We start from the raw sequence: 15,382 nt of genomic DNA, 5'->3' as shown, positions 1-15,382 counted from the left end.
TTGAAAGTTATAGGAGCTTCTTTGCGGATGATGCAAAATTTTTGAAAAAAGCGAACACTGAAGAAGATTGTGAGTCGCTACAGAGTGATCTCAATAAAGTATTGGAATGTAGTAGGATGTGGGAGATGGAATCCAATATCAAGAAGTGTAGCATAATAGAATTTGGAAGAAGCAAAATAAGAATAGTGGGATCATATAAATTGGGAGAAAAAAAAAGTAGAAAATGAGAAGGACCTGCAAATCATTATTATGAATACTATATCCCCTGAGAAACATATAAACAAGATTTTTGGAGAAACTTATAATTTGATAAGAACAATCAAAGTGGCATTTACATAACTGGACGAAGAAATGGTGAAGAAAATACTAGTCAATTTGATAAGACCAAGATTGGAAAATGCAACGACGATGTGGTCACTAAGTACAATTGTTTTTATAAAGAACTTAAAAGAATACAAAGAGCAATTACAAAATTAGCACCAACACTCTTAGAACTATCATATGAAGAGAGACTAACAAAACTTGAACTACAGACATTAGAGCAAAGAAGAGAGAGAGGAGACTTGATAACTATTTATAGAATCATGAAAGGCATAGAAACTATTGATAGAGGATCTAATAAAATGGAATAGTAGACATACAAGAGACACGGAAAGAAAATCAAGAAAGACAGTTATAGAAGGGACCTGAAAAAGAATAGCTTTCCCCACAGAGTAATAGACATCTGGAACAAGTTGGACGAAAAAGTGCTGTGTGCAAATACAATTCATGAATTTAAAAACAGTTTAGATAAAATGAGATATGAAGAATGGACACTACGGGCATAGCTCCCCTTCCCGTAAAATACAACTAGGTAAATACACACACACACACACACACACACACACACACACACACACACACACACACACACACACACACACACACACACTCACACACACACACACACTCACACACACACACACGCACACACACACACACACACACACACACACACACACACACACACACACACACACACACACACACACACACACACACACCTACAGACACATACACACACATAGAGACCCCAGATCACATACTCGTGCCATAGTCTACCAAATGTTAACCCAGAAATCACCCCCGGCAGAGAAATCGACCCAGATGCAAACACACAAAAGAAGTAAAAGTATATTTCAGAGTACAGCTTCAACATGCTACATGCTACACTGTATACAGCTCCAATGAATCTCCTTACTGATATAGCATTAGAAAATTAGATAATAATTTGATAAATTATAATGCATCAACGTAATATGTTATTCTTGGCGGGAATCAATAACAGAAAAAGCTGCTAAAAGCTATACACAAACAAATGTAGCCGCTTTGACTGCTTGAGACGCCATCTTTGTTTTGGTAACTGCGGAGGTTGAAGAAAGTAAAGTGTGATAAATTCGTCAATTCTAACCTAACCTAACCTACCTACTAACCTAACCTGTATTTAGCAATGCGGTAACTGTAATTCTAGAGGTCATCAGGGTCGTCGTCGTCGTTGTCTTTGACCTCCAAATCTATCAAAACAAAGATGGCGTCTAAAGGAGTCGCGGGACTTCGTTCGTTTGTGCATAGCTTTTACCAACGTTTTCTGTTATCGATTTCCGTCAAGAAAATATTTATGACATTGATGTATTATAATTTACAAAATTGATATCATATTTTGTAATGCTATATCGCGTAGGTGTGCACTTCTAAAAACAAAATCTTAGAAACTGAAATATGCTGGATGGGGCACAACACATAGTCTACAAAGACTTTCATACCATACCAAATGATCTTGGGGTTCCACCGGACTGTTTTTGACATATAGGCCTAGGCGCCCTTATCGTTTTCCTGTGACGTCACTTCCAGTCCGGGGTTTCTCCTTGTGTTTGAGCTCTGAATTGAAGTGGGGCAGTTGCGGAGGCGCCGTCGAGAGGCAAATAATCGGGATAAGGATGGCGAGCTTCTACACTGCGGCAACGGTCCTGGTCCTGGGGCTGTGGATCGGAGGACTGTCCTGCCAGGCTCAACGTCGCTGTAAGTCCATTTTTTTTTATTCCTGTTGTTGTGTAAATTGTGTTCCTCCGCTGGGCGATTCTATTCGGCCCAGGAAGAGCCGCCGCCTCGGCATTGCCTCCTTCACACGATGGCGCGCCAGGTGATCTTATTCGGAGAGGGGCGGGGCCGGGCTAGAGGTGGTTCGACCATGGGCTAGCCTGTAGGCTGGCTCAACGCTGAATGACATGGCAGTTCATCCATCAACTATCACAAACTTTTAGTCAAGGCCTTCCCCCCCCCCCACCCCTCCATGGTTAAATGGTAAAGAGGTTGAGGATGAATTTTATATTACAGGATTTAAACACTTTCGTCGGGATAAAAACCACAAGAAAGGTGGGGGTGTTCTGTTGTACGTTTAGAGAAACTGAAACAGGATACATAGGATATGGGTAGAGTTAACCCAAATGGACAAAAAATGAATGTATTTGTAATATATAGGCCAAAAACTAGCAGTAGCACACACACACACACACACACACACACACACACACACACACACACACACACACACACACACACACACACACACACACACACACACACACACACACACACACACATATATATCTATATATTTATATATATATATATGTATGTATATATACATGTATCTATATATATATATATATATATATATATATATATATATATATATATATATACAGACATATATATATATATATATATATATATATATATATATTATATATGCAAAGTAGACCACTTGGAAAAAAAGAAACTAACGAAGCAGAGCGCTTTCGTATTTTACATCTTCAGTGCAAAAAGTACATAGTTAATAGAAATATATAGATTATATATACATGAAAAAGAAACAAGGACAGTTTACAAAAGGGTAGAGGACAATTTACCCCCTGGGAGGCGGGCTGTCAGGTCGCAAGGGTCAATGCGTCCGCTAATGAGGGTAGGGCGACATTAGGTCACAGTCGCAGGGTTACATTTTACCTGTTATTATTTTGTTTATTTCTTGACAGATAAAATTGTCGAGTTTATATAAGCCCTTGTGTAGGTTGGTATTTTGATCAGTGGTGGTATTGATCAAACTACACTCTATTAAGTTTCTTATTATTATATTGTTAGTATAATAGATTGCATGGGCATTACCCCCAATGAACTGAATGATTATTCAATTCAATATGCTTAAAGATTCCACTGAAATTATTGCCATCCCTAACGTTTTTCTTGTGTTGTGCAATTCTAATATATGAGAGTTTGCCAGTTTGGCCTATGTAAAATTGATTACACATTTTGCAAGGAATTTTATGAATGTATCCTTATTCAACTTCAATACTATTATTGATGAGCATATGTTTGACAGTACTATAATTTTTAAAAACTACCTTAACGTTAAACCTTTTTAATAATAATTTTTTTTAAGTGTTAAAGAATTATTAAAAAGATTTAACGTAAAGGTAGTTTTTTAAAATGATACTACAGTCAAACATATGTTCATCAATGATAGTATTGAAGTTAAGAAAGTATATATATATATATATATGTATATATACATATATATACACATATATGCATATACTTATATATTTATATATATACATATATATGTATATATATATATGTATATATATATGTATATATATATACATATATATATATATATATAATTATATATATACAAAATAACCATAAGTGAAGAGAGACTTGCAGACAGTAGGTACTTTCGTATAGTACATCTTCGTATTATGGTGATGTGATTGCTTGCACACACAAACACACACACACACACACACACACACACACACACACACACACACACACACACACACACACACACACACACACACACACACACACACATTCGTTGGACAGACGGCGAGGATTGACGTCCTGAAGAAAAAGTGAAATTTTCGTGGATCTCAACGCAAAGGAAGTACCTATTGTATTTGCAGGGAAGGAGATTGCTCGTGGTGTAGGGGGAAGTGAGGAAAAAGGAGAAGGGGAGGGATTACTGAGGGAAATGGAAGGAAATGAGGAAGGACAGGACTTGATCCAGGCAGGCAGACGCCATGTAAACAAGCGCGGGCCGGAGCAATTTAGTGACGATGAAGGGACTAACAAAAATGTAAAGATTAGAAACATAGATAAGAGCAGCACAATAGAAGGTGAGGATAATAATTTCTATGGATATAATGAGGGGGGGGTGGATACCAACCTCCACCGACTGGCAAGACTGGAGGAGAAACTTGAACAAATGACCGAACATTAGGAGATTAGGTTCGGTAGAATGTCAAAAATTGCGCAAAGAGTGGAAAGGCGGGAGGAACTAGAGAAGGCGAACAAGAACTTAACTGATGAAATAGAAGAACTAAAAAGACAGTTAAGAGAAGTAAAAGAGGAAAATGAAGAATTAAAAAGGAACAATAAAGACAATAAAGAAGCAATAGCAAAAGAGGCACAGGGGTGGAGGAAAATACAGGAAAACATTAAAGTTGCATTTGCTGATATAATTAAACAGCAAATGAAAGAACAAACTGAAGACTCAGTTATCAAAGTGATGAGACAGAAGGAGAATATTGTAAGAGACTTAGCAGATAAAAATAAATGTATAATTATATTAGAAATGGAAGAGAAACATAACCCAGATAGAACTATAAGAATCAATGAAGAAAATGAAAAAGTAAGCAGATTACTAGAATTGGTTCAGGAAGATGAACCTGAGATAATGAAACAAATCGAAGAGGAGTTTAGACTCGGAAAGTATAGTACAGATAAGACCAGACCAATTAAGCTCAAATTCAGATCATAAACAACAGCAGAGAATATCTTAGCAAAAAACAGGGAAGCTAGCAGCAAGTGAAAAATATAAAAAGGTATGGATAAAAAGAGAAATAAATAAAGAAGAAAGAGAGGAAGAAAAAATGAAAAGGAAAGAAGCTAAGGAAAAAAAAAAAAAAAAAACGAGACCAGAACGGAGTCAGAAAAACAAGAATTCCACTGGAGAGTAGTGAATATAAAATTGAAGAAATGGACCATAACAGAGAGAAACAAAAAAAGAAACAGAGAATAAAATGGAAATAGCAGAAAGTTAAGATTATCCTACACAAATATAGATGGATTAATAATTGGACTGAATGAACTGAACGAGTATCTGAAGGAAAAAGATCCGGACAAAATGGGAATTGTTGAGACAAAAGTAAAAGGTCCACTACCACCCAACAGCATAGGACACAATGCATATAATTATTGGATGAGAAACAGAGAGATAAAACAAGGGGGTGGAGTTATGTTCCTGACTAAGAAGGATATAAATGTGAAGAGTGTCACATATGGGAAGAATAGAGTAGAGATGATTATGATAGAAGTAGAAGACAGAGATAAGAAGAGCAGAAATTTTGTAATAAACTACGTGCCCCCAAAAACAGCCTCGTGGGAAGAGACTAAACATAAAAGTATGTTAGAAGACACAAGAATAACACTAAACATGATAATGGAAGACTTTAATTGCAAAGAAGTCTGCTGGGAAGAGATGACCGTAAAGGGTGGAGAAGACTCATGGGGAAGTGTTCTAGTTGAAATGATTATTGACCACACAATGACACAATGGATACAAGAGAACACTACGTATAGAAATGAAGAAGAACCATCGAGACTAGACCTAATAATCACATCAGAACCTGAAATAGTGGAAAAGATAGAATACCAGGCACCAATTAGCAAAGTGACCAAATATTGATAGAAGTAGAACTAAATGAGGAAAAATACATGAAAAGAAATGAACAATATAGAAAAGGAAGATTGATGTATGAATTTTTTTTTTTTTATAAATAAGAGAATTCTTTCAAAATGAAAACTGGGAAAGAATACACAAAGAAGATACAACAGTAGAAGAGAAATGGAATATTTTGACGAAAAATTATAAAAAAGGGGTGGAAGAGTATGTCCCAAGACAAAAACAAGAAAAAGAATATGTAAAGTGCTGGTACAACAAAAGTTGTAGGGAGTTAAAAGACAAAATAGACAAAGCTTGGACCAAATGGGAGAAATACAAAAGACCTGAAAAATGGAAAATATATACTTGTTATAGAAATGAATATGTACAAGCGTGCAGAGAGGAAAAGAGAAAACATGAAAAAGATGTCATAGAAAATGTAAAGATCAACCAAAACTATTTTACAGATTTGTAAACAACAAACTGAAAAACAAACAAGACTTGGAGAAATTAAGACAAGGAGTTGAATACACAGAGGAAATAGAAATGACGGAAATTATGAACAAGCATTTTAAATCGGTGTTTACAAGGGAGAACATACAACCGGAAGAGATCGAATGGAAAGTGAAAGTCCCCCCTGTGAAAGAAATAGAAGTAACAAAGAATGAAATAATGAAACACTTGAGTAATCTTGATGTTAGAAAATCGCATGGACTAGATGAAATAGCAAACTGGATTTTGAAAGAATGCAAAAATGAACTGGCAGACAAAATACATAGCATAATAAATAGTTCCTTGAAAGAAGGAAAAGTTCCAGAAGATTGGAAAAAACAAATATAGTACCTATATATAAAAGAGGTAATAAAGAAGACCCTACCAACTATAGACCAGTCTCTCTAACAAGTACAATAGCAAAAATTTGTGAAAGAATGATCAAAAGTAAATGGGTAAAAAAATAAAAAAATAAAATAAAATAAAATAAACAGTGTGCTTAATCCAAGACAATTTTGATCCAGACAAGGACGATCATGCGTCACTAATTTAATATGTTTCTATTCAAGGCTAATAGATATAATACAAGAAAGAGATGAATGGGCTGATTGTGCATTTCTTGACCTAAAAAAGGCCTTTGACAAAGTACCACATAAGAAGTTGCTGAAGAAATTAGAAAATGAAGGAGGAATACAGGGCAAACTGTTTAAATGGATGGAAGACTTTTTGCTAGAAAGAAAAATGAGAGTAGTGATAGGAGACAAGCACTCAAGATGGGATGACGTAATAAGCGGTGTTCCATAAGGAACAGTTCTGGCCCCAATAATATTTGCTATATATATTAATGATATGGATGAGGAAAATTGAAAGTTATATGAGCTTCTTTGCGGATGATGCAAAACTATTAAAAAAAGTGAACACGGAAGAAGATTGTGAGTCACTACAGAGTGATCTAAATAAAGTATGGGAATGGAGTAGGAAGTGGGAGATGGAGCTCAACACTGAAAAGTGTAGTATAATGGAATTTGGAAAAAGCAAAAACAGAATAACAGGATTATATAAATTAGGAGAAGAAGGAATAAAAAAAGTAGAAAATGCGAAGGACCTGGGAGTCATTGTTATGAATGATATATCACCTGAGAAACATATACATAAGATTTTTGAAGAAACTTATAATTTAATAAGAACAATTACAGTGGCATTCACATACCTGGATGAGGAAATGGTGAAGAAAATTCTACTCACTCTAATAAGACTAAGATTGGAATATGCTGCAACGATGTGGTCACCAAGTACAAAAAATTATATAAAAAAACTTGAAAGAATACAAGGAGCAATTACAAAATTGGCACCAACACTCTCAAAACTATCATATGAAGAGAGACTAGCAAAACTTGAACTACAGACACTAGAGCAAAGACAGTAGAGCAAAGAAGAGAGAGAGGAGATTTGATAGTTATTTACAGAATCATGAAAGGCATAAAATTATTGATAGAGAGAATCTGATAAAATGGGATGATAGAAATACAAGAGGACACGGAAAGAAAATCAAGAAAGACAGCTATAGAAGAGACCTGAAAAAGAACAGCTTTCCTTACAGAGTAATAGACATTGGGAACAAGTTAGATGAGAATGTGGTGTGTGCAAAAACAAAACATGAATTTAAAAATAGTTAAGATAAAATGAGATATGAAGACGGGACACCACGAGCATAGCTCCCCTTCCCGTGAAATACAACTAGGTAAATACAACTAGGTAAATACACACACACATACATTCACATACACACAAACACACACACATACACATACACACAAAGACACACACACACACACACACACACACACACACACACACACACACACACACACACACACACACACACACACACACACACACACACACACATATATATATATATATATGTATACACACACACACACACACACACACACACACACACACACACACACACACACACACACACACACACACACACACACACACACACACACACACACATATATATATATATGTATATATATATATATATACTGTATATATATACATGAATATATATTTATATATATGTACATATATATATATATATATACATATATATGTATATGTATATATATATATATATATATATATATATATATACATATATATATGTATACATTAGTTCATCATATTAAAAAGCCCACAAGACATGTTAATTTACTCCATCTGTTGATCACAAGCCACGAAATCATAATAACTGATAAAAAAGCTGGTGAAACCATTACAAGTAACGATCACAACTTAGATTTAAACTGCTATTAAAAATTAGAATAGATACTTGCGTTTCTAAAATACCCGATTTCAGTAAAGCTCACTTCGTAGGACTATGTTAGGGCCCTCAACTTACAGATTGGGAGGCAAAATTAAGCTAAAGACCTGTAGATTAGATGCGGAAAATATTTCAAAATACGCTTACTGAGATTATTCATACTTACATCCCAAATTAGGCTTGCCCAAAATAGCTTGACAAAGAAAATAAAAAAAAGTATTGCTAAAAAGAGACAGGCTAATAAGAAATACAAATGCTCGGGTGATCATAATGACTATCATTATGTAATAATACAGCGAGATTTAAAAAAGACTATAAAAAAGCGAAAACAACAATACGAAATGTATATCGCTGATAAATCTAAAGAGAATCCCAAAGAACTCTACAGTTACATTAGAGATAGAAAGGTTATCAGGAAACAAATTGGCCCTCTATTATCTGCTGACGCTCAACTTGAATATTCAAATGAAGGAATGTGTGATATTTTTAACAACCATTTTAGTTCAGTATTCATAAATAAACACCTCAAACAGAACAACAAACTAAACCCTGTGTATAGTCTAGGGTGAACTTACTCATTACGTAAATAAAAAAAAAAATAAAAAAATAGATAAAAAAATAAAATAAAATATAAATAAAAAGGTGTAAAGAAAAGCTCAAAGTTCTCAAAACACCAGGGCCTGACGGTTGGCATCTAAGAATCTTAAGGGAAATAAAAAATGAGATTGTTGTTCCATTAGAAATTATTTTCAAGAAACCCATCATATGTGGAGATATCCCAAGAGAATAGAAGCTAGCTAACGTTACTCCCATATTCAAAAAGGGTGACAAAAACAAAACAAATAACTACATGTCTATAAGCTTGACTTCAATCGTAGGAAAAATGATGGAAACTATCATCAGAGATGCTATTGATCACCATTAAAAAGTAACTGTTTGATCAATAATAGCCAACATGGATTCAGACGGAAACGTTCTTGTGTGACTTACTCGAATTCTACAACACAGTCTTTTAAAATTATGACAAAAGAAACAATACAGATTTAATATATCTAGACTTTGCAAAAACTTTTGATACCGTCCCCCACGAAAGACTACTTTCTAAATTAGCTTCCCATGGAATAAGTGGTAACCTATTAAGTTGGACTAGTTCTTTAATGTATAAAGCCTCTAGGATGGGTAATCGTCGTGGGTCCTTATTGTAATCTAAAATTTCCGTTGTCTGTGTCAGTTCTTCCCTCCTTAACCTCGCTTGATGGACTTCGCTATGGTGTTTCTTACGAGCTCTTGAGGTTAGGTGGTATGACAGATGCCGATATAGGTAGTGGAATGGGTTTCACAGTCATGACCACCATGAGGCTCTCACCATAACGAAGTCCATCAAGCGAGGTTAAGGAGGGAAGAACTGACACAGAAGGCGGTAATTTTAGATTACAATGAAAACCCACGACGATTACTCATCCTAGAGACCTTTTACATTAAAGAGCTATCCCCGGGAATGAATACCCAGCTCGAGGACATAAAAAACTACCAAGTGTTAGATCATTTCCCATTAAAATGAGACAATGAACACCGACATAAGCCACCCGCTAACCAATAGGACATCAGGGAACTCTGGCGACGCCAACCAATGACAACCTGCCAAAATTCTCCACCCGAGTATATAATCCCCACACAACAGATTAGCCTTCAGATTCTTATCTGCCACCGAGGAAGCACAAAGAAGTGTGAAAACGCGTTCTGGCTATTTACAATTTATGTCTGCTACTCCACAGGATGATATACGCAGAACTATGAAGGTTACTGCCTATAGAAGGTAATATCATTCTAAGAGAGAAAAATACGACAAGAAGCTCTGTCATAACAAGTTTGCTGTTCACTTTGATATATATATATATATATATAAATATATATATATATATATATAAATATATATATATATATATATATATATATATATATATATATATATATATGTATATATATATATATAGGATCGGAGGAGAGATTGAGGAAGTTGGTGACAGAGTTTGGGAGAGTGTGTGATAGAAGAAAGCTGAAGATAAATGTGGGTAAAAGTAACGTGATGAGATGTACTAGGGGTGAAGGTGGCAGTAATCTGGAAGTGAGCATTAAGGGAGAGCAACTGGAGGAAGTGGATAGTTTTAGATACTTGGGTGCAAATGTGGCAGGAAAAGGTGGAGTAAAGGTGGAGGTAGAATGTAGATTGAGAGAAGCGAGTAAATGCCTTGGTGGATTAAAAAGTGTAATGAGGAATAGAAATTTGGGAATGGATGCTAAGAGGAGACTGTATGAAGGAGTGATTACGCCAACAGCACTGTATGGAGCAGAAACATGGAACATAAGGGAGGAAGAGAGAAGGAGCTTGAATGTGCTTGAGATAAAGTGTCTGAGAAGTATGATGGGGGTTACTAGGCTAGATAGAGTGAGGAATGAGGAGGTGAGGAGGAGAAACAGGGGTGGAAAGGGAGTTGGGAGATAGGGTTGATGAAAGAGTAATAGGATGGTTTGGACACATGGAAAGAATGAGTGAAGAAAGACTTGTAAAAGAGGTATGGAAGGCAGATGTGGAGGGAGTGAACATGAGGGGACGTCCTAGGATGAGATGGATGGATGGGGTGAAGGGGGCTTTGGGGAAGAGGGGAATGTCTGTCGAGGAAGGACGGGAGAGGACAGAAGACAGGGGTGAATGGAGAACGGTTGTATATGGAAGATGTTGTGATGCATGAGGTGGAACGGATGGGGGGATGGGGGATAAGGTAGTGTGTGTGAGCAAAATTTTGACGCAGCCCGAAGGGATTTCTCCCCGTCTTCTCCTTTATATGGGGGGACGGAAGGGGGGGGGGGTCGCCGATTTAATGAAGCGGCCTTGCTGTGGATGTGCTGTGTCTTGTGACACTGCTTCTGACCCAGGGCAGTGGACAAGATGCAGGGATGACCCGTCATCCAGGAGGTGCTAAGATGGGAGGGAGGGTGGAGGGGTGTGGAGTGTTTTCGGGGATGAAATGGGAGGGAATGATTTTATGCCTTTTCCTTTTTGGCTACCTCCCTAGTAAGGGGGAAAAAGCCTTGGTATATGTATGTATGTATATATGTATATATGTATATATATACATATATATATATATATATATATGCATATATATATATATATATAAATATATATATATATACATATATATATGCATATACTATATATATATATATCAAGGAGTACTATCATACAGGAAGTGCGCACCCAGATTCCTGGCTTCACTAGCGGAGACCATTGCATTTTTTGTAACCAAACATTTTATATTGGACAAATATATCAAAACTAGAAACCTAACATTGTATATAGGACAAATATATCAACTATTGGCTTATTCAATGCAGTACAAGTTAATATAAACTTTTATAGTGAAATAAGAAACTATTTTTAAGGCACTGTTATGCTTTGAAATGCCAATTCTAGCCAGACTTAACAGTTATTATTGTACGAGGTTAGTGGACACCAGGGTTGGCGATTTTTTTTTTTTTTTTATCTTTTTGAAAAATATAAAAAATCTATTTTTTTTTATTTAAATTAGATTTATTTGATTTAAGTAGATTTTTTTTTTATAGATTTTAAATATTGTGGGATTGCTATCTGATATGCGATCTGATTGCTATAGGACAATTTTAGCATGTTTTATATAAGGAGCAGTGTTATATAGACTTGCCACAAGTACTGCCATGCCCCTCAGAACCCCACCAGAAAATGCAACAGTTGGCCGATCTGTACTTCATCTATCAAGAGAAATACATTCTTCTGCTGCAGTGTCTTCACTTTGGCAAATGTTTCCCTCATCACCTGATCCTTGTCAATAGATGAAGTGATGTACTGCAGCTTGCGTTTCCTTGGCAGCACCAAGAAGTCTCTGAGCTCTTCATAACTACACTTGGGGTATAATTCAAGAGCAAAACAATAATCATTCATAGAAAACTGTTTCTGTGATAAAAGTTCCAACTGACGTGTCAAAAATACCAGCTTCTTCTCATTCTCGGTGTTTACACAGGCTGACGTGTGGGTTTGAAGAAGAGTGACAATAATCTCAATCTTTTTGTCAAACGGGATGTCATAGTTAATTGCTAAGCGCACAGCTTCGGCGAACTGACCATACGATGAAGTGTCTTACCCAGTGGTACACTAATACCCTTCTTGAATGCACGGCAGATCAGTGGGTTACACAACGTGGGCGTGTTTTCGACAATCACAGACAGTCTGCACTCACTGAAATTTTCTGTTATGAACAGATACACTAACCTTTCTTCCGATCTTGAAATAATTAAGTCTTTCATAACGGTCTTTTGGCAGTCGAAACACTCGGCACCTGCTATCCTTGTTATAACTACCGTTGCAGTTCACAACACCACACTTATTCGGCAAATTGAATACACAAAATCAGCAAGAACCTATGTAAACAAATACAATCCACTTCTAAATGCAGCCACGCGTGAAAGACGTAGTAACACAACCTTAACACCTCCATTACTAGTAGCACACTGGACCAGTGTTGCCACTCTGGAAAATGGAAAAAACCTAGAGCGCTTGCCAAAAGCTACTACACTGAACAAAAAACTACTAGATTCGAATTATATTACGCAACATACACATGAAAACATTTTGAAGTTAGAAAACTGTATACACCAAACTAATTACCACTGCCTGTAATGGTGCAATAATCCAAACTTTCACAACCAATCACTAGTTAGTCAAGTAGACAACTATGAGCTAAACACGACACTTGTATGCAGGCAAGGCTGTTGTTCCATTGCTCTTTACGATTCTGCACTTAAAAAATTGCACAAACTAATAATTCGAATAATACAAACCTCAACCGTCCTGCAACCATCTATATACTAATGTAACCAATCAATCGCGCAAACATACTATAAGCAAATAACAAGTGCGCCAATTTGACTGACAATTTCTATGGAGTTCATATGATGATATACATTCAATTCATAGTAACTTTACGTGTGAATGTGCTATAGCTAATTTTCAAAATATCTCAATGATAAATTATGCTTTCATGGAATAATTCGAGAAGTATTAGACGGAAATGATGCAGAAATATAACATTTTGCGAAAACAGATACAAACTTCGACGCGAGCGCGACAGCCTGCTATATTTTGTACTTTGTAGGATGGTTGTGTAATTAGTAGGCAGGGTTACCAATTTAGCACTTTTGGTGCCAGATCTAGCACTATTATTCTGTGTTTGGCTCAAACTTTTTCAATCTAGCATCTGGCTCCAAATCTGGTTCCATGAATTTGGCTTCGTAACGCAAAATTAAACGTTTTTATTAGGATCTTCAAAATATACTAGATTCTTGATATCCTTGACGAAAAACCACTATCCTACTAGATTGAAGCAAAAAATGATAGATCTAGTGGGAAAACACTAGGAGTGGCAACCCTGCACTGGACTGGCCTTCGTTAGCGGACCCCGGGATCTGGGTATGCACGTCCTGTGTAATAGTAGTCCTTGATATATATATGTATATACATATATATATATATATATATATGTACCTATATATATATATGAATCACAATACATTTCATACATTTATTTAATGTGGGTAACAGATGGATTATAATGCACTCTGGATATTTTAATTTATTTTCCTGTAGACTGTAAATTTTAAAAAATTATCATGTTTGATAATATATAATCCATCTGTTACATTAAATAAATGTATGAAATGTTGTTTATTCTCACACATATATATATATACATATATTATATATATATATACATATATATATACATATATATATATTATATATATATATACATATGTATACATATATATACATATAAACACATATATGTATACATATATATACACACACATGTATATATATATATATGTACATATATACATTATATATATATATATTCATATATATACATATATGTATTCATATATATATACATACATATATATGTATACACATACATATATATATTCTATACATATATATATGTATACACATATATATACATATATATATATACATGCATATATATATATACATACATATGTATATATATATATATATATATGCATATATATATAGGTATATGCATATATATACATATATATATATGCATACATATATATATATATATATATATATACAGTATATATATATATATACATATATATATATATACATTTATATATGCATATATATATACATATATATACACATATATATATATACATATATATATATATATACATATATATATATATATATATATATCTATATATATGTGTGTGTGTGTGTGTGTGTGTGTGTATACATTCACACACTATCATTTCAGGCCCATTTCTCTCCCTTTTCCCCCGCCATCTCTCTCATTCCTCTTTCTCTCTCCCCCTCACCTCCCCCTCGCAATTTCCCTATATCTTTTTCTGTGTTCCTCCCTCCTCCACCACTCTCTTTCTTTGTCTCTGTCTCTCTCTCTTTCTCTTTTCCACCGCCATCTCTCTCTCTCTATCTTTCTATCGCTCTCCCTTTTCCATCGCCACCTCTCTCTCTCTCTCACTCTTTATCTAGCTTTCACTTTCTCTGTTCCTCTCTATATCTCACTCTCTCCCTGTTTCTCACATTCGTCACGCCGACAACTCTCTCTCTCTCTCTCTCTCTCTCTCTCTCTCTCTCTCTCTCTCTCACTCTTTATCTAGCTTTCACTTTCTCTGTTCCTCTCTATATCTCACTCTCTCCCTGTTTCTCA

At 35.3% G+C, this 15,382-nt stretch overlaps 1 protein-coding gene across 1 annotated transcript in view; it reads left to right on the top strand.

Annotated features, from left to right (window-relative positions):
- Positions 1-1,935: 1,935 nt before the first annotated feature.
- LOC143040627 (uncharacterized) overlaps positions 1,936-15,382 on the top strand; it is a 32,121-nt gene continuing 18,674 nt past the window's right edge. The window contains exon 1 of the mRNA XM_076211804.1: positions 1,936-2,058. Within this exon, the coding sequence (XP_076067919.1) occupies positions 1,977-2,058 (82 nt within the window). The 5' untranslated portion in view covers positions 1,936-1,976. The remainder of the gene's footprint in view (positions 2,059-15,382) is intronic.

Source organism: Oratosquilla oratoria, chromosome 29, assembly GCF_046742065.1.
Source record: "Oratosquilla oratoria isolate Oo_2021 chromosome 29, ASM4674206v1, whole genome shotgun sequence".
Lineage (NCBI taxonomy): Eukaryota > Metazoa > Arthropoda > Malacostraca > Stomatopoda > Squillidae > Oratosquilla > Oratosquilla oratoria.
This window is presented reverse-complemented; position numbering and strand designations above follow the sequence as displayed.